General features: G+C 41.8%; 1 protein-coding gene across 2 annotated transcripts in view; it reads left to right on the top strand.

Moving 5' to 3' along the window:
- LOC108695904 (immunoglobulin superfamily member 1) overlaps window positions 1-18,087 on the top strand; it is a 40,292-nt gene extending 22,205 nt beyond the window's left edge. For both annotated transcript variants that reach the window (XM_041569610.1, XM_018224853.2), the window contains 6 exons: window positions 8,134-8,169; window positions 8,286-8,561; window positions 9,947-10,234; window positions 11,563-11,838; window positions 15,472-15,741; window positions 17,447-18,087. In XM_041569610.1, the coding sequence (XP_041425544.1) occupies window positions 8,134-8,169; window positions 8,286-8,561; window positions 9,947-10,234; window positions 11,563-11,838; window positions 15,472-15,741; window positions 17,447-17,682 (1,382 nt within the window). In that variant the 3' untranslated portion in view covers window positions 17,683-18,087. The remainder of the gene's footprint in view (window positions 1-8,133; window positions 8,170-8,285; window positions 8,562-9,946; window positions 10,235-11,562; window positions 11,839-15,471; window positions 15,742-17,446) is intronic.
- Window positions 18,088-18,415: the final 328 nt, after the last annotated feature.

Below are 18,415 nucleotides of genomic sequence, written 5' to 3'. Positions count from 1 at the left end.
TTGGCAAAAGATTGGCCGTAAGGCAGAGTCAAGAGAAGCAACTCTGAGAAAACATAAATCTGGTTAAGTAATGAAACTGTGGAAATGGGGGTTGTTAAAACAACTTTTAATATGATGTTGAAAGTGATATTCAGAGACAATTGTTTTTCATTTTTTATTAGTTGTGGTTTTTAATTATTAAGCTTTTTTTATTCAGCAGTTCTCCAGTTTGCAATTTTAACAGCTATCGGGTTGCTAGGGTCCAAATTACCCTACCAACCAGGTAGTGGTTTTAAGGAGGAGAGACCTAGGAAGAAGATTAGTAATAAATACCAACAACAACAAAATTTAGTCTCTTAACAATATAGCCCATAGCATAATATTTTATGGGCTGCCGTGGTCAACTTTGTGACCCCCATTTCAAAGCCAGGTCAGAAGAAAGCAATTAAATTACAGAAAGCCACATCAGTTACAATGGGTAGGTAATGGCAGTTAAGCAGGTTAAAATTGAACTTGATGGACGTGTGTCTTTTTTCAACCTATCTTACTAAGTATGTTACTATGTACATCCCTTCCATTCAAATATTTAATTGTAAGCATATGAGGCAAACAGTAGGGCAAATTCACGAAGCACCTAACGCTAGCGTGAATTCGCTAGCGTTGGGCATTTTCGTTACTTCGTAAATTCACTAACGGACGCTGGCGTAACTACTCTAGTGTTACTTCGCACCCTTATGCCTGGCGAATTTGCGCAACGGACGTAAATACGCAAATTCACTAATGCGTGCATTTTTCTGAACGCTACCTTTTACGCCAGACTTCCTTCGCCACCTCAGACCAGGCGAAGCGCAATAGAGTAGCTAGGGATTGCTTCAAAAAAAGTTTTTGAAGCAATCCCGTTTTTTCTTTATTATGGGTGGTAGGCTGAAAACGATCGAAAAATTTTTTGGGGCTCCCCTCCTTCCCCCCTACATTTCCTAACTCATGGCAACTTAACTATACAGTGGGCACATGTGTAGGGCAAAATAAAAAGTGTATTTACTGTTTTGAAGGTTTCCCAGGCTTGTGTAGTGCTGCTACATATACCTCCATTGGAAATTGAATTTGGCGCCGTATGCAAATTAACCATCGCTAGCGTAACTTTGCTTCGCTTGGCGAATTAACGCTAGTGCAACTTCGCAACCTTACACTACCCCTGAGCGCAACTCCGGATTTTAGTGAATTTGAGGAGCGCTGGCGAAAATACGCCTGGCAAAGTGCGGCGAAGTAGACGCCAGCGCAACTACGAATCTTAGTGAATGTCCCACAATGTGTTTTGAAAGTCTCCACATAGGAAACATAAAAAAATTTGGTTTGATATTTTCTAAACTAATTGGCTATAAAGGAATTTGTATTTTGACGTATGCAAGAATAATTTCTCCAATACCAAGGCAGTATTTGTCCAGCATCAATCAAGTGGCTGCTGGCATTTACATAAAAATATTCAGCCCTCATTCAGTTTTTCCTCTACCTAACCACCATCACTATTAGAAGGAATCTACAATCATCTCGGTTAGAGGAGGCCGTTTGGAGACGTAATGTACCTTTTAATATCAGGCGGCTCAGGCCCAATGCAGATTTCTAGTTCTGTAATGAGACGACAGACTGTCCTACGCTGCCACATCCACTGCCGATCCAGAGTAGAGAAGGCGTATGGTAACTGGCCAACGCGATACTCGTCTCCCTCTGTAGCGGTGCTTCCTCCTGTCACCTATTTGTTAGTAACTATTTATCAGGTGATAAAAAAATAAAAATAAATAAAACAAAAAACCTTGCAAGTCAGTGGGCCCTTTTTTTTTGTCCTGCCTTGGGGCCCACCGACGCTGCCCCTCATACAGGACCATGGGACATCAGACAGGTAACGTAAAACCATTGTGCAAATATGGCAAAGTTATAAGTTGCGTTCAAAGGCAATATTATGATAGATGTAAAAAAGAGTTTAATTTCTGGTGTCAGTATCTCTTTAAATTTAGAATGTAATGAAGCAACATATGGAATGTCTTATGGGTAGGGGACGTGTATCCAGTCCACTGAGGTTGTACAGAGGAACTGGTTCACACATCCAACTAAGGGGCAAATTTACTAAGCAGCGAAAATTCGCCAGCGACGGCTTCGCAGCCATCGCAACACTTCGCCAGGCAAAAATTCACTAATTTGCTAAAATACGAAGTTGCATCCAGGGCACCGAACGCTGGCGAATTTTCACTAGCGTTACTTCAGCAATCAAAGCGAAGATGCGCTAGCGTTCAATTATGCCTAGCGCAACTTTGTTAGAGGTCTTCACTCAGGCTAATTTGCATACGGCAGGAAATTATAAAGTTGAATGGACGTATATGTTACAGCAAATACATTACACTACACAAGTCCAGGGAACCTTAATAAAGACAATAGAGTTGTTATAATGCCCTACACGTGAGCCCAGTGTATAGTTTATGTTCCATATGTTAGAAAATGTATGGGGGAAGCCGGTTACCCAAAAAATTTTTAAGGACTTTTGCAGGCTATCACTCTGAAAAAAGGAAAAGGTACCAGCGTTTTTTTTGGATTTAGAAGCTTTTTCCACTAAAAATTTGATGTAAGTAGGGATGCACCGAATCCAGGATTCGGTTCAGGATTCAGCCAGGATTCAGCCTTTTTCAGCAGGATTGGGGTTCGGCCGAATCCTTCTGCCCGGCCGAACCGAATCCAAATCCTAATTTGCATATGTAAATTAGGGGCGGGGAGGGAAATCACGTGACTTTTTGTCACAAAACAAGGAAGTAAAAAATATTTTCCCCTTCCCACCCCTAATTTGCATATGCAAATTAGGGTTCGGATTCGGTTCGGTATTCGGCCGAATCTTTTGCAAAGGATTCGGGGGTTCGGCCGAATCCAAAAAAGTGGATTCGGTGCATCCCTAGATGTAAGTAACAGAAGATTGAGGAAGATCTATGTACTCCAGTGCACTTCGTCTGGTCTGAGGTGGTGAAGGCAAAGTCTGGCGAAAGAGGTAACGTTCAGTAAAATCTGCATCTTAGTGAATTTGCGGAGTAACGTCCATTCGCCTGGCGATAGAGTGTGAATGACTACTCTTTTGCTAGCGAAGTTATGCTTGCGCCCGTTAGTAAATCGGCAAAGTGCCTGAAAGCGGCAACACTGGCGAATTGTTACCAGCATTAGTCACTTCGCCTTTAGTAAATCTGCCCCTAACTGTCTAAACTGTTTAATTCATCAGCTCCCTTATGATTTGAATTGGCTTATGCTCTCCATCAGTCATTTATTCACACTCACACTGACTCCGTTTCCATAATGTGTCATTCTACAAACTGTCTGTATAAACTGTAGGACTGATTTGGTATTTAAGATACACAGTCATTGTACAAGAAGGTCTGGCTACTCGTCTTATCTCTTTCGTATATCTCATGAGAATTGTTAACTTCTTGTTTCGTCAGTTCAAATCTGTCTGCTCTGAGTCAACAACCCTTGAGTGCACGCAACTCGCAGGAAAACCACAGACGGGGCACATACAAGAGAAACCATAGATGCTTATTGTAAATGTGAAGGAACTGTCAGGATAAAACAAAAGGCCAGGCAAATGTTTTTTGGAATTCTAGGCAAATCGGGTTCACGGACAGAGAATGGTGGAATGATTCTGTCACTATAAAATAAATAAGGGGAGAATTATCTACAGCTGAAATGGAAACCCTAGCATGTTCCTAAGTGTAGGACTACACGGGCGTTTTCTGTGCGATCCGACAGTCGTGAAGCATCGGATCAATGCTGCAACACCATCCCACAATGCATTCACTTACCTTATTACTGTCGCATGCGATTTGATGCCTACGTTTTTGCGCAGCGCGTCAGATCACACAGAAAACGCCCGTGTAGTCCTACCCTGACAGTCTGAATTTTAGCACATGTATTTAACTGTCCCTGACATTCTGGAGTTTTTTTTAACCAAGTTTGCTCATTTATGAAAGCATTTGCCTCTCATCATTTTCCTCAGAATGTGTTCACCAGCGTGGAGCAGTTGAATTCCATTGGTTCCTGTGGGCTTAAGTCTTACTGAACCAATTCTTACATTTTGTTTTTTCTTTTTGCATGAGAATCCTGGAAAACACTGTTTGATATTGGTCCAGTTCTTTGGGGCAGCCACAGGTCTCTGGACTTGCAGCAATTCTGAATCAGAAGAAAGCAGTGGGGAAAATTGCAAGAAACAGGAATTCATTTGCTTGATGTTGTAAGTGGCCTAATGCATTTTGTGCTTATTGGGGCACTTACTCATAGTAAGTGCCCCATTAGGCATAAAACGCGTTAGGCCACTTTTTTTATATGTCCTAATAAATTATTTTGTACTTTTAACTACTTTTGCGTTGAATTTTGGGAACCTCACACTATACTTAAAGGGATCCGGTCATCGGAAAATATGTTTTTTTCAAAACGCATCAGTTAATAGTGCTACTCCAGCAGAATTCTGCACTGAAATCCATTTCTCAAAAGAGCAAACAGATTTTTTTTATATTCAATCTTGAAATCTGACATGGGGCTAGACATATTGTTAATTTCCCAGCTGCTCCCAGTCATGTGACTTGTGCCTGCACTTTAGGAGAGAAATGCTTTCTGGCAGGCTGCTGTTTTTCCTTCTCAATGTAACTGAATGTGTTCAGTGAGACATGGGTTTTTACTATTGAATGTTGTTCTTAGATCTACCAGGCAGCTGTTATCTTGTGTTAGGGAGCTGTTATCTGGTTACCTTCCCATTGTTCTTTTGTTTGGCTGCTGTGGGGAAAAAGGGAGGGGGATGATATCACTCCAACTTGCAGTAAAGAGTGATTGAAGTTTATCAGAGCCCAAGTCACATGACTGGGGGTAGCTGGGAAATTGCCAATATGTCTAGCCCCATGTCAGATTTCAAAATTGAATATAAAAAAATCTGTTTGTTCTTTTGAGAAATGGATTTCAGTGCAGAATTCTGCTGGAGCAGCACTATTAACTGATTCATTTTGAAAAAAAATGTTTTCCCATGACAGTATCCCTTTAAATTTTTGACCATGTATAATGTACCCTTAAGCTGGCCATAGATGTTGAGATTTTTAAAAGATCAGATCCTGATCGTGAGACCATGATCTTCTCAGAACGATCGTACGATCGTACGAATTTACCATCAACTAAAAAGACCAATTTACCAGGAATACAAAGGGGAGCTGCCTGCTTGGCCCTGCAAACATAGATACATTGCACTGGGACCGATCAATTTCCCGACAGATGTCGGCCGAAAAATTGTAAGATGTACGATCGTTCGAATACCACTAACCGCACGATAATTGGTCGGGCTTCCCTAAAATCGGTCGTTCGGCAAGAAGAATCGTCGCGTCTATGGGGAGCTTTAGACTGGCGTGAACCGTGAGACCATCCCCTAGTTTTATTTACTATTTTTTGGTTTGACTTATATACTTTTGTTGTGGTGACCTTATTTTCCATTGATTTTGGCATTTTGCTCCACTCTTTCTTTTTTACCACATGTTAAGAGACAGGGGGTGAAGGAGGTTCCTGGTCTGTAGAGAGAGCCGCCATTAGAAATCACATGTGCTGTGCTGTGTGTGACTCTCAAGTCTCTCAATACTTATGGGGGGTTCACACAAAAAAATACATATGGAGAGAGAGAGAGAGCACCTTCCACTGGAACAGAAATATGGGCAAAATGATTTGCAGGGTTAAAAGATACTGAGACTTGAGAAAAATGAAAGTTATTCTTATAAAATGCTCCTCCGTATTCCCCCCTCTCGCTGATTGGCAAGACTTGAGTTCCATGTTGAAATGTAAGCTTTGTGATGGCCAAAGAAAGCTAAATACCTTGTTAAAATGACAATTAGGCAATGTACAAATATACTGGGGGTACCTGGGCCCACCTGGTGCCTGACTTGAGGGCCCTCCACCCAGCCACAAAGAGGCCCACCAACCAGCCACTGTCACTCTCTGCTCCCACTCTGTCCTCAGCCACTGCCGCTACCCACTGTCAGTGCTACTTACTTCCTTTTTGGCTGCACCTCCAGGGGAAAAAAATTAAACCTGGCTGCATGTTCCACAGGAGAACGTGTGGCAGTTGAGCTGGCTTGCAGACAGGTTGGGACCAACTGGGATTTTTCCCAGTATGTCAGTGGGCCAGTCCAACCTTGCTAATATATAACAATTCCTGAATAGGTAAACAAAAAGGAAGGAGGTCAGTAGAGGATCAAGAGTGCAAATACTGTGTGTTGATGATAGAACAGATCACATCAATTGAAAGGCTATTATCTCAATGTTCTCATGGATTCAGCCCTGAATATGTACTGGTCACAAGTACAGAACCTTGAGGCAACCCAGTACGAAGCTGAACTGGAACAGCTGAGTTGCCTATTTAGCCCTTTTATTCATCCAGTTCATGATATACAGCGTCCAGTTGTGTCTAGAGATATTGCACTTGCTGATCTTGAAGCTCTGAGCAGTTTCCTAATGTCCAGCTGAGTGGTAGGTACTTGCAATTTAAGCCCTCTGAAAGGTATTGCGATCACTATGAAACATGACAATACATAAATAAATCAGTGTAGTGACTAGAAGTTACATTGGGTGCGCCATCTTCAGTTTAAGAGAGGATCCTTATTAACATATAGTGGCAGATTTACTAGAGAAGTGGCCGTCGTTATCGTCAATTCATCAAAAATCTCATCCACTCGTCAATTCACTAACAGGCGTAGAGGGTGCGGGCCCTGGCCTAAATCGCACCCCCTGCTCCCCCGGTAGCTAGCTAGCAAAAATAGACCGTCTGTAGCATTCATTCTCACCCTTTCACCAAGCGACTTTTCACTCTGGTGAACGGTCGTTACTCCACGTCACTACAGTGTGAATTTTACAGAACGTTACTTCTTTCGCAAGAGTTTCCTTCGCCACCTCAGACCAGACGAACTGATAAAATGAAGCTGCATCCAGGGCCGCTCCAGCCATGAGGTAAGAACTTTGCCTCAGGCGGGAACTTTGCCTCAGGCGGCACAGAGCGGCCAGTTATCAGGGGCGGCAAAAGGCCGCCTCTGGTAACTTTAAGAGCCGAATTTCCGTTTTTTAAACAGAAATTCAGCTATTCGTGACGTACATACAACTTTTAGGTACCCCCCTATTCAAGTTAACCTACAGTAAGCTCAAGACTGCTAGCGAAGTTTCGCTAGGCAGAAATAAAGGCTAGGAAATACTCGGCCAGCCGAAGTAACACTAGCAAAAATTCGCCAGCCAGTGGCGTAACTACCGGGGGAGCAGGGGGTACGATTGGGCCAGGGCCCGCACCCCCTCAGGGCCCCCCGGCAGCTCGCACGCCATTTATTCCGGCCAGTTCCGGGTGTATGGAGGGGGGCGTGGGTCCCGGCTGCGCGTCCTGCACCAGGGCCCGCCCCCCTCTAGTTACGTTGCTGTCGCCAGCGTTCAGCTGCTGAGAAGCAACTTTTCATTTAAGTGAATTAGCGTAGTGGCAACTAATTTGCGCCTGACGAAGTGGCGAAGCAGTTGATGGCAAAGATTCTCCCTTAAATGAATTTGCCCCATAGATGGGTGTTGAACAAATCTGTTGCACCTATTAACATAACACGCTGTGGGACCTTGGAACTACTGGTAGGTTCAGGGTGGTGGTAGATCCAGGGTTTGCTGGTGTCAGTAGAGGCATTTGTCCATGATTCAGCATGGCAGGACAGACCCAATGGAACTTAGCAAAATTTATATATATATATATATATATATATATATATATATATATATATATACGTGGTATGGTGGCTTATCAATTTTATGATCATAACTTTGTAACAAAACAACCCCTGTTTTGGGTACATATGCAATAGCATTTATTATACTTATATATATATATATATACTTTAAAGCCTTTAGAGTGCTCCCACAACCCCCCTGTTTTGGCAACATTTGCATCCATGTTAGAGTGACCATACTAGTGGTTGCATTTATATATGACCATACTATTTTGATAAACAAGGTATCTATCAGAAGTCTAATGTGATATTTCACAGAACCCCCGCAGGCCACCACAAACATACACCACCAGCACTCTTGTTTCCTTTTTGTTTCTTATTTCTAACACCACCCTCTTTTATCTTCCAGGCTGTCTATTAATAGTGAATAAACAAGCCTACGGGGGTGAGTGTTTGGCTTCCAGCCTCGAAAACATTGAAGTTCGTTTTCTGTATGTATTTATATTTGTAATCTAGAAAACATCCAGGAAAGGTATCTTGTTTCTCTGTGTTTTAATGCAGGTCTCCTTCAAAAGCCGAACTTGTCAGTATCTAAAATTAATGGAAACAACATGATTGTGTTGGGCGATAGCATCAGCCTGGATTGTGAAACAACATCAAAAAACATAAAGAAGTACAGTCTGCTGAACAATGTTACTTATGCCTTACTGGAACAAAGTCAGTCCAAGTTTATATTAAATAACGTCCAAAGAAACATGAGTGGCTCTTACACCTGTAACTACTGTGATGCGACGGAATGTTCTGAACACAGTGAATTTGTGTATATCGATGTCCACGGTAAGGCCATGCTTTAAATATCAGCAATGTTGTGTCATTGTCATCTAAAAACAAGTAAAAAGCAAATGTCATGAAATTGTAAATCCACTTTAATTTACAGCAGGGTTATTAAATGAGCCACGGTTCATGCCGAAATCACAAAGTTTTCCTACTCCTTTTTTTATAATATTCACTGATATAGGGGTCATTTTCTATGTGAAAATAGGGTGCAAAGTGCAAATGCGCCCATTTGTTTGGACTTTTCATCCCACTCTGCATTCTAAATGACATAGGTTACATGAGGGGTGTGTGGGGGTTAGTCACATCAACGTCCTCCCCTAACTTGCATTTCATATAATATAATACAGTTTAACCTGACTAATATTCTCGTTTGAACATTTTTTTTGCCCTCCAAAATGAACTGCCCCTTTCTGGACTCTATACTATGCACTATGTGTTGTGCAATGTCCGTGTTTGATGTTGCCAGTGGCCCAAGAAAGGAAGGTTTGCTGTAGTCACCCATGATGCATGCAAAATCAGATGACCCGAGATTTGCTTGTTTCGTTGGTGACCCAAGATATTTCAGAGGGGGTCACCAGGGGGTCTGGAAAAAAATATTGCCAGGGGTGCCTGGGCCCATATAATTACACTAAGGGTTGTTGCCTCTCAACTGGAGACTTTGAAGACCTTTAAGCTCTTTAAAACCAGTGTAGGAAACACAGTTGCAGTAGGGGTAACCCATGTTGAGTAACCCTATCATGTATATTCAAAGCTGAGGGGTACAAGTCTAACCTATTGAGCAGGGCCAGGACAAATCGACTGGGTGCCCTAGGCAACATGTCCTGCCACTTTGCGCCATGATGTCACGCGGGGAGGTGTTGCGGTGACACAGGGGAGAGTGGCAGAGGGGAGCAAGCACAGACTAGGGGGTAGTCAGAAGACCCTGTAAACAGGTACCTGCCCAGCACCCCCTCTATTGTTGTGCCCTAGGCAGGTGCCCCTAGTTTCGGCTGTGCTATTGCGCTGTGAAACCACACAGTTGGCTTCGTACAGCACCCTTGGGGAAGGGAAGACTAGGAGAAGTCCTACAACCCACAAACACCTACATTTAATGGCCATTTCTTTATATATTCATGAGCCTTGACCTCCTCCTGTTGCCTCAATGTCACATGCTAGCTTACTTACTCCATGGTATCCTACTTGACAGACCCTCTTTCTATTGGTTTATGATAAACACGTATGAGGTTCTACACCCTATTATAATAAATGATGTTAAAATGTACTGTATACAATGACGGCTTGGCATGTGAATATGTTTGTTGTCAGTGTATGCTGATCAATTTCATCTACATGATTAAACTTACTATCGTTTCCTCTTTTCTTTTTCCTCTTTTTTTCTTTTTCAGATACCTACCCAGCTCCATCCATCACTGTCACACCTCGAAGAATTGTTCTACCAGGAAACAACATCACAATAATGTGCAGAACCAATTATTCCAACATAATCTTTTCTCTATATAAAGACAATGTCATTATAAAAAAATACGGTAAAGGGGAAAATCCAGTCACTTATCATATGACAAATGCATCAAACAAAGACAACGGACAGTACACCTGCATGTTTGAAAAAAATTCCAGTGGCGTAGTAGAAATGGAATCTTTCGAAACCAATCCTATGATGATACAAGTTGTGGGTAAGATACAACACAATATACTACATTGTACTTCAAAGAGCCTCCACTACAGTGAGTGCAATGATTTGGATATGAGTTGCCCACTCAGTAGAGCTTCCTTAATGGGGTGCAAATAGACCCCTCCAACAGAGAAGCTGTTGTAGGTAGGAAAGGTTGGGAATAGTGGTTATAGTAAAGCAAGACTGTGACAGAAGAGTACAATGGTGACAATAGAGCAAGATGGCAACAGTAACCCTGTTGGTCACCTTTGAGTTAGCTTAATATTATGATGTAGAGAGTGATTTGCAGTTGGGTTTCATTTTTTATTATTTGTGTTTTTTGAGTTATTTAGCTTTTTATTCAGCAGCTCTCCAGGTTGCAGTTTCTGGTTGATAAGGTCCAAATTCCCCTAGCAACCAAGCATTCATTTAAATAAGAGACTGGAATATGAATAGGAGAGGGCCTGAATACAAAGATGAGTAATAAAAAGTAACAATAGCAATCAATTTATAGCCTTACAGAGCATTTGTTTTTAGCTGGGGTCAATTATCCCCATTTGAAAGCTGGAAAGAGTCAGAAGAAGAAGAAGAAGGCAAATACTTCAAAAACTATAAAAAAAGAAAAAATGAAGGCCAATCGAAAAGTTGCTTTGAATTGGCCATTCTAAAAGTTAACTTAAGGGTAAACCAACCCTTTAAGTTTTGGTCCTTCAGTGGTTGTTGGGATATGAAGATAGGGCCACAGGCCAAGACAACCAGAAGCTCTGAGAACACTGACAATCCCTATTATAGACTGATTCAGGAGCCCACTTAGCCAGTATGATTTGACCTGAAACTAGACAACGACTATGCTTGTAAGTCTAACTCCTGGTAGGTCACCTTCCCTGTAAAAGTCCTTCCGTGACTGTAAACGGTGTAAATACCTGGAGGTGTGGCAGATAGCGGATAAGCTCTGTAGAACACAACAACAATCAGTTATCCACTATTTAACCTGTGCCATATAGACTTTTTTGAATTTCCGCCATTGCTACACAGCAGCTTGTTTATATGAACTATAGTAGTGTTTCTGAAGCAAACACATCAGTTTTACCAGGACAACACTACATTATATTTTCATTACTTTAATTTCACTTCATTTTTTGGTGTTACCGTTCCTTTAAGCCTCAATAAAACTCAAATAGGTGCCCCTCAAAGTCCACGGTGACCCCTAGTTTCCTGGCAGTTATTTCTAGGGAAAGTATTGCAGTTTAACAGTCTTGCATGATATCTTGTTGTTGATGGTTCTTTCTCAGATTTTAAAATGCCAATTTATATTTCCCATTTTACTGCGATTTCTGCGAAATCTTTCAGACCTCGAAAAACCTTCTATCACCTGTGAAGCCCAACCCAAAGACAGCGGGAAGATTAGAATCTTTTGTGCCGCACCCAAAAATGGAATACATATGTGGTTTAAACTCCTCAACGATAACAATGACATTGAATATGAAACTGAAGGGCGAAAAAATAATGTGACATTCATCATCAAGCAAACAACTCAACCCAAAAAGTGCATCTGCGCGTATCGTGTACGGCTGGGAGATGACTTTGCAGATTCCAGAATCAGTAACTTGAAGACCATTCCTGAGGGTATGTTTAAAGGGGTTGTTCACCTTTAAATTAACTATTAGTAAGATGTAGAGAGTGATATTCCAAGACAATTAGCAGCTGGTTTTCATTTTTTATTAATTACGATTTTTGCGTTATTTCGCTTTTTAATTCAGCAGCTCTTCACTTTGCAGTTTCAACAATATGGTTGCTAGGGTACAAATTCCCCTAGCAACCATGCATTGATTTGTATAAGAGAATGGAATATGAATAGGCCTGAATCGAAAGAGGAATAATAAAACGTAGCAATAACAATACATTTCTGAGTAGATTGTTTCATAGACACAAGACAGAATAAAATTGGAAAGAATATAGGTATAGTGGTCTTTTAAAATACATTTTGTAGAATACATATTATTATTGTAGCACACCCTTGAGTGTACTTTTGCTGTGTATTATGGCTGTGTGTGACCAGGCTAAACTGCTTGTAATGTGCCCCAGACCCCAGTGTACATGTGCAACTCCCTGCAACTCGCAGTACCTGCTGTAAGTCAATGAATGCAGCAGGATAATCAGTCAGACACAGTTCTTTGCAGCAAATTTCAACTGATTTATTGAACTGAACAGAGTAGTAGAATACTACGATAATCCCTCTAGTGGGATAACGTATGCTCCAAGACAGACAATATGCAATACAGATAGTCAGCAGCAATGATTCACACTTCAAAGGATAGTAACCCTCTCACTAGGTAATATCCCCTCTCAGGTGGGGTCTTGTTTCTTGGCACCAGATTTGGTCCTTACCTCACCCATTGTATTCAGCCTGGGGTCTTGGGTCTTGGTACCCTATCTGGTCCTCAACTCACCCCATGGTGTCCCTGATTTAGTGGTTTGCACGCCACGGGGTCCTAACCCCACTATTTCTCCTCGTTGGAGCCACAGCTGCTCTCTAGCTACCCTGAACTTTCATTAACTCCTAGAGTGACTATCACAGGGACTTCTACAACTGTCTGAACTTAACTTTCAAAGAACCAGAGCCCTGTTCCTGTAACACCTCACTGGGAGGCACGGTCCTAGGGGAAAGACCCTGAGCACATGGTGCTAAACCCCTTTATACTTTATTTTGCTGCCACCTAGTGGACAAACCCTTTAATTACTGTGGACCCAGGAAGGGACATTGCTGCCTGAGTTAAACTAAAGGGCTATTAAGTGTCCTATTACCATAGGGAGACTGAGTTAAAAAAGTACCCAAACTTCAGGGTTCCTACATTATTATTATATATATATATATATATCTGTTTGTGGCTTAGTTTATTTGTTCAGACATGGTCAGTGGCGGAACTACCGGGGAGCAGGTGGTGCGAGTGGGGCAGGGCCCGCAACCCCTCAGGGCCCCCGGCAGCTTGCGCGCCACTGAAATGTGGGCCGAAAATCACGTACGATGGGGGGCAGGGGGCCAGGCTGCACATCCCGCACCAGGGCCCGCCCCCTCTAGTTACGTTACTGGACATGGTGCGACCAAATACAACAAAAATTCTCAGGTTTAATAAATATTTACATGATTTTTTCTTAAAGGGGACCCATCACCCAAAAAAATTATTCAAAATCCTATTTTATCACATTAGTCAAGCAAAATGAACTTTAATTACACTCTATAAATTATTTGAATCTTGTTTCTTCAGTCTGGGAATTCATAATTATAACAAGCAGGCAGGAGCCATTTTGTGGACACTGTTATTAAGACAAGCCTTGTATCATCTCAGAATCTTGTTTGTGCACCAGAATGGGGGACCTGATGTCCATCCCCATGCCCTGGTTACACAATTAAATGGTGAAGAGAACGGGGGAATGTGTGGAGAGCCAGACCCGGACTGGCAATCTGTCTCTTCGGGCCGCTCTATATTTTATTCAAGTGGGCCGCTTCTTACCTAGAACACAGCAGAAGCTCTTTCAATGCAGCCGATGGGCTCTAGGACTGCTCCGCCATCCAATCTCCCACATGGCTCTGTCCCTCCCACTCCTCTCTGGTCTCACACTGCTGTCGTGAGAGTCCCAGCAGCTCAGCATGGAGTTCACCCCCCGCAGTATTTATATTTCTTATCTGAAGAGCAAACAGTGTCTGCCATTTCCTTTTATTTTAACTGCCAAATACATTATTACTAAAACTGGATTTAAAGCTACGCACAGAATCATTATCTCTTTTGTACGGTCAGTTCTATTGGGGAAATCATAAGTTCTGTCTGGGGATCCAGCCAAAGATTCTATTGGGAGATGCAATCAAGAATTTGATAAACAGTGGTGCATCGTGTTAATTCAATACTTATTTAACCTCATATTGCTCATACCTCCCAACTGTCCCTTTTTCGGAGGGACAGTCCCTCTTTTGACAGCTCAACCCGCAGTCCCTCATTTGTACTGGAAAGTCCCTCTTTTCTCTGCACTGAACAGCCAGAAAAAGAAACAAAGTTTCTCACTTAATTGGCTTTTAGCAGGGAGCCCAGAACAGCTAACAGGTGCAAATAAGATACTTTGCAACAATTTTGAGACACAAAAACACAGTTTAGATAAGGAGAAATATTTTTAAACTCTCATAACCTGCCAAATTTTGTAAAACAAACATGGTAATTAGGGGGTGTGGTCACAGAAAGGGGTGTGGTCAAAAAATTTGCTGCGCTACGTGCGGGAAAAAAATTTTTGTCGCTCTTTTTACTTCCAAAATGTTGGGAGGTATGTGACTGTGGTAGTGCAGGTATATTAGGAAGAGATGGTGCCTATAGTAACAGATACCCTACTGTAAATGATAAGGATATTAGAAGTCACTGAGATTTTCTGTGCCATATAAAGACACAAGGCTGCAGAATCTTTAAAATATTTTACATGAATTACACTTAGGTTAGAAAGGCAGCTCTTTATGCACACAATTCTTTGCAGTTTTATCCAAAGATATGAGTGGATCTGTACAAGATCATCACACGTTTACATGTGGGCTGCTTTGATGTTTTTGCCCCGGCTGCTTTTTACTCCCAGTCTGGCCCTGTGGAGAGCAGTGACATATTGGAAGTGCTGAATGGAAAGTGAAAGTAATTGTCTGCCCTGCCTCTATGCCCATGGAATATTTGATTGACAGCTGAGATTTTTAAATGAGCTTACAACAGCTATGAATGCTTTAAAAAAAAAATAGAAATTGGATTTCATGTTTAATTTGAAAAGAACTTTTATTATACAGATTTTTGTGTCTGGGTGACAGGTCCACTTTAAGGTACGAAGATACAAATTACTGAAAGATCCCAGAAAACCCCAGGTCCCAAACATTCTGGATAATAGGCCCAATACCTGTATAAGCAACAGCTACAGATATTCGACCGGTTATCTAGAATGCTCGGGACCTGATAATGGATCTCTCCATAATTTCATACCTTAAGACTTTCAGAAAACCAAGTAAACATTAAATAAACCCAATAGGCTGGTTTTGCCTCCAATAAGGATTAATTATATCTTTGTTTGGAAAAAGGAAAAAATTTGGATTATTTGGATAAAATGCATTCAATGGGAGACAGCCTTTCCATAATTCTGAGCTTTCTGGATAACAGGTTTCCGGATGACGGATCCCCTACCTGTGTTATTTGCTGACAACATTGTTTTCATTATAATTTATGGTTTATTTCAATATTTCAGTGCAAGGCAGACCACTAATCACTAAGGAGACTGATAAGGATATGGTACTAGTTACATGTAAAGCACCAAAGAGGCACCCGGGAATGTGGTTTCAGCTCTTAAACAAAGACAAAGAAATTCAGGAGGAACGGCGAAACGTGGATTCTGATAGCGTGACATTCCACATCAATAAAACTGAAAATACAAATAATAACTTCACATGCGTTTATCAAGTAAAGATGGAATGTGGCTTTGTACCTTCTGCCTACAGTGAGATAATAGATTTTAATCGTAAGTACTAAATTAAATGAATTATATATATATATTTCAAAAGGAAACTCTTATGCCCAGTTGTGGAATAAGACTGTAATGGTCATTTTCCTGGGGAGTGAGGCACTTTGTACCCTGGGGAAAGCTACACTTTGCTTCCAAGGAGCAGAGCATCAGGAGCGGCAGACAAGCCTGTCCTTAGTAGTAATCGGCCGGGCGGGTTCAGGATGGTTCTGAACCCGCTGAAAAGCAGGAAGTAGTGTTCTGTTCTGTTAGACATCCAGTCACTCCAGTCTTTATCCATGAGATTTTTGGCTAACTAACTATATTAGAATTTTTTTTTATTTTGCACATCCTATCTACCGTATATACTCGCCGAGTTTTTCAGCACCCAAAATGTGCTGAAAAACTCTACCTCGGCTTATACGCGGGTCAGCTAAAAAAGGTTGCCGCTTACTCACTGATTGAAGTGTGCAGTGACTCCTCCGTGCTGCCCATACTTCTCCACGCTCGTGGCTTCCTTAGCCCTCAGCCCCTCCCCTCTCAGCTCTCGTCACTCAGTACTCAGTACTGTGTGCGCATTACAGTATTGCGCGTAGGAGCGCACAAGAGTTTTGAAGAGGAGCGCTCGAGACGTGGATGAAGTGTGCGCTCACTCTGTGATACGAGCACGCACCTGTACAGGGAGCGGAGGCGTGCGTCTTCTCCCTTTGTGACGTGCCCTGGGACGCTGCAGCCTCATAATAGGGGGAAAGGAGGCGGCAGTTTACTTCTCCTTTAACCCTCCGTGTAAGTTTGTGAGCTACCATTGTCATTTGAGAGGGAGGACTGATTGACAAGAGCTGAGAGGGGAGGGGCTGGAGCAGAATTAAGCGAGGAGGGGGAGAAGTATGTGCAGCAGCATGGAGGAGTCAGTGCATGCTTCAGATCAGTGAGTAAGCAGCAACGTTAAATCTTTAAATTGGCCATGTCTTAAATAATTTCTCACCCCTAGGCTTATACACGAGTCAATACATTTTTCCAGTTTTCTTAGGTAAATTAGGTACCTCGGTTTATACGCGGGTCGGCTTATACACGAGTATATACGGTATTTATCCAGTTTTTTATTTTTACTCTGAACTGTTCCTTTAAGTTAGTAGCCAACCTGGCAACCCTGTAGCTTTGCCAGCTTCTGGCACCTAAATTTAGAGACTGGTGCCCGCCACACCCCTTTTATGATGTCACTTTTGGTTGGGCACGGGTCTATAAATAGAGGGTGAATGGTGGGCTGGGCAGGTACAGGTTGGGAGGGGCCGGGTTAGGGTCGGGTCAAGAATTTATCAACTCGCACACCAGTAGTCCCTAGGGAGCGGAAGTAAGTGCAGTTAGCAATGGAGCCCTAGCCTTACCATCTATCCTAACTTGCAAGAATGGGGACTGTCTCCGTAGGTACGCCTATGTGCCTTTGAGTGTTTCACTTTGTGCCTAGAGCCTCATTCACTTTATTAATACATTAAGCATATTGGTGGTTGGCACAAGGAAACTTATGAGCCTGTAACAAGTGCACACTAGCATGTTGTTCTGTGGCTATTGTTTGCCCCTATAATAGTAAATGAGGCCCAGTGTGTTCCTCTTTTGGTTGCCAGGTTGCCATCATACACAGTAATATTTTCCTTTATTTTTTCCTATTGTGCTTCTGCATCTGCCCTGCTTATGCACCAGTGTTCTTCTTTTATTTCACTTTTAGCAAAGGACTATACCTGGATGAATATCATCCGACTGTTTGTGGCGGCAGTTATACTTCTTGGCATTGGTGTGCTCATTCTATTACATTTCAACATCTTCCCAAAACGATATGATAGAGAACGAAACAAAAAAGTAATAGAAGAAGAAGAATACCAAGTGATACAACAAGATAGTCCACCTGACCTTCCCCAATGTAGCTTCAGATATGTTTCAGCCGCTGCAGAGCAACAGTTGTAATAACCGGGCACAAAAGAGATGGCCACGCTCATTCATTACTGGAAGCGCAAGAAAAACAAGAATATTCTCAACACATGTCTATGCTTTATCTGAAACACCTATTTCTATCATTGACAGATATTTAGATCAAACACAATTTAGACAATCTATGTTTAATGGGAAAATATTCCGAGATAATTTGCTATTGCTTTTAATGTTTTATTACTTGTGGCTTTTGTGTTATTTTTTTATGCAGCAGCTCTCCAGTTGGCAATGTACCCTATCAACCATGCGTTGATTTGAATACGAGACTGGAATATAATTAGGGGCGGGTCTAAATAACAATGTGAGCAATAACTATACATTTGTAGCCTTACAGAGCATTTCTTTTGTAGAATGACCCCCATTTGAAAGCTGGAAATAGTCAGAAAAAAAAGGCAATAATTAAAAAGGTATAAAAAAAATAAATAACGAAGACCATTGGAAAAGTTGCTTAGAACTAACTATTCTATAACATACTTTCTAAAAGGCTAGAAATGCTGTATTTTGTATACTAAATATAAACATGAACTTACTGCACCACAAGCCTAATCAAACAAATAATTTATGCTTTCAAAGTTGGCTACAGGGGGTCACCATCTTGTAACTTTGTTATACATCTTTGCAAGACCAAGACTCTGCACATGTTCAATGTGGTTTGGGCTGCTTAGGGATCGTCATAAATTATCAAAACAAACAAAGCTGCTTGAGTTCT

This window comes from Xenopus laevis, chromosome 7L (genome assembly GCF_017654675.1).
Source record: "Xenopus laevis strain J_2021 chromosome 7L, Xenopus_laevis_v10.1, whole genome shotgun sequence".
Lineage (NCBI taxonomy): Eukaryota > Metazoa > Chordata > Amphibia > Anura > Pipidae > Xenopus > Xenopus laevis.
The sequence above is the reverse complement of the archived record's forward strand: the minus strand, read 5'-3'. Positions and strand labels throughout refer to the sequence as shown.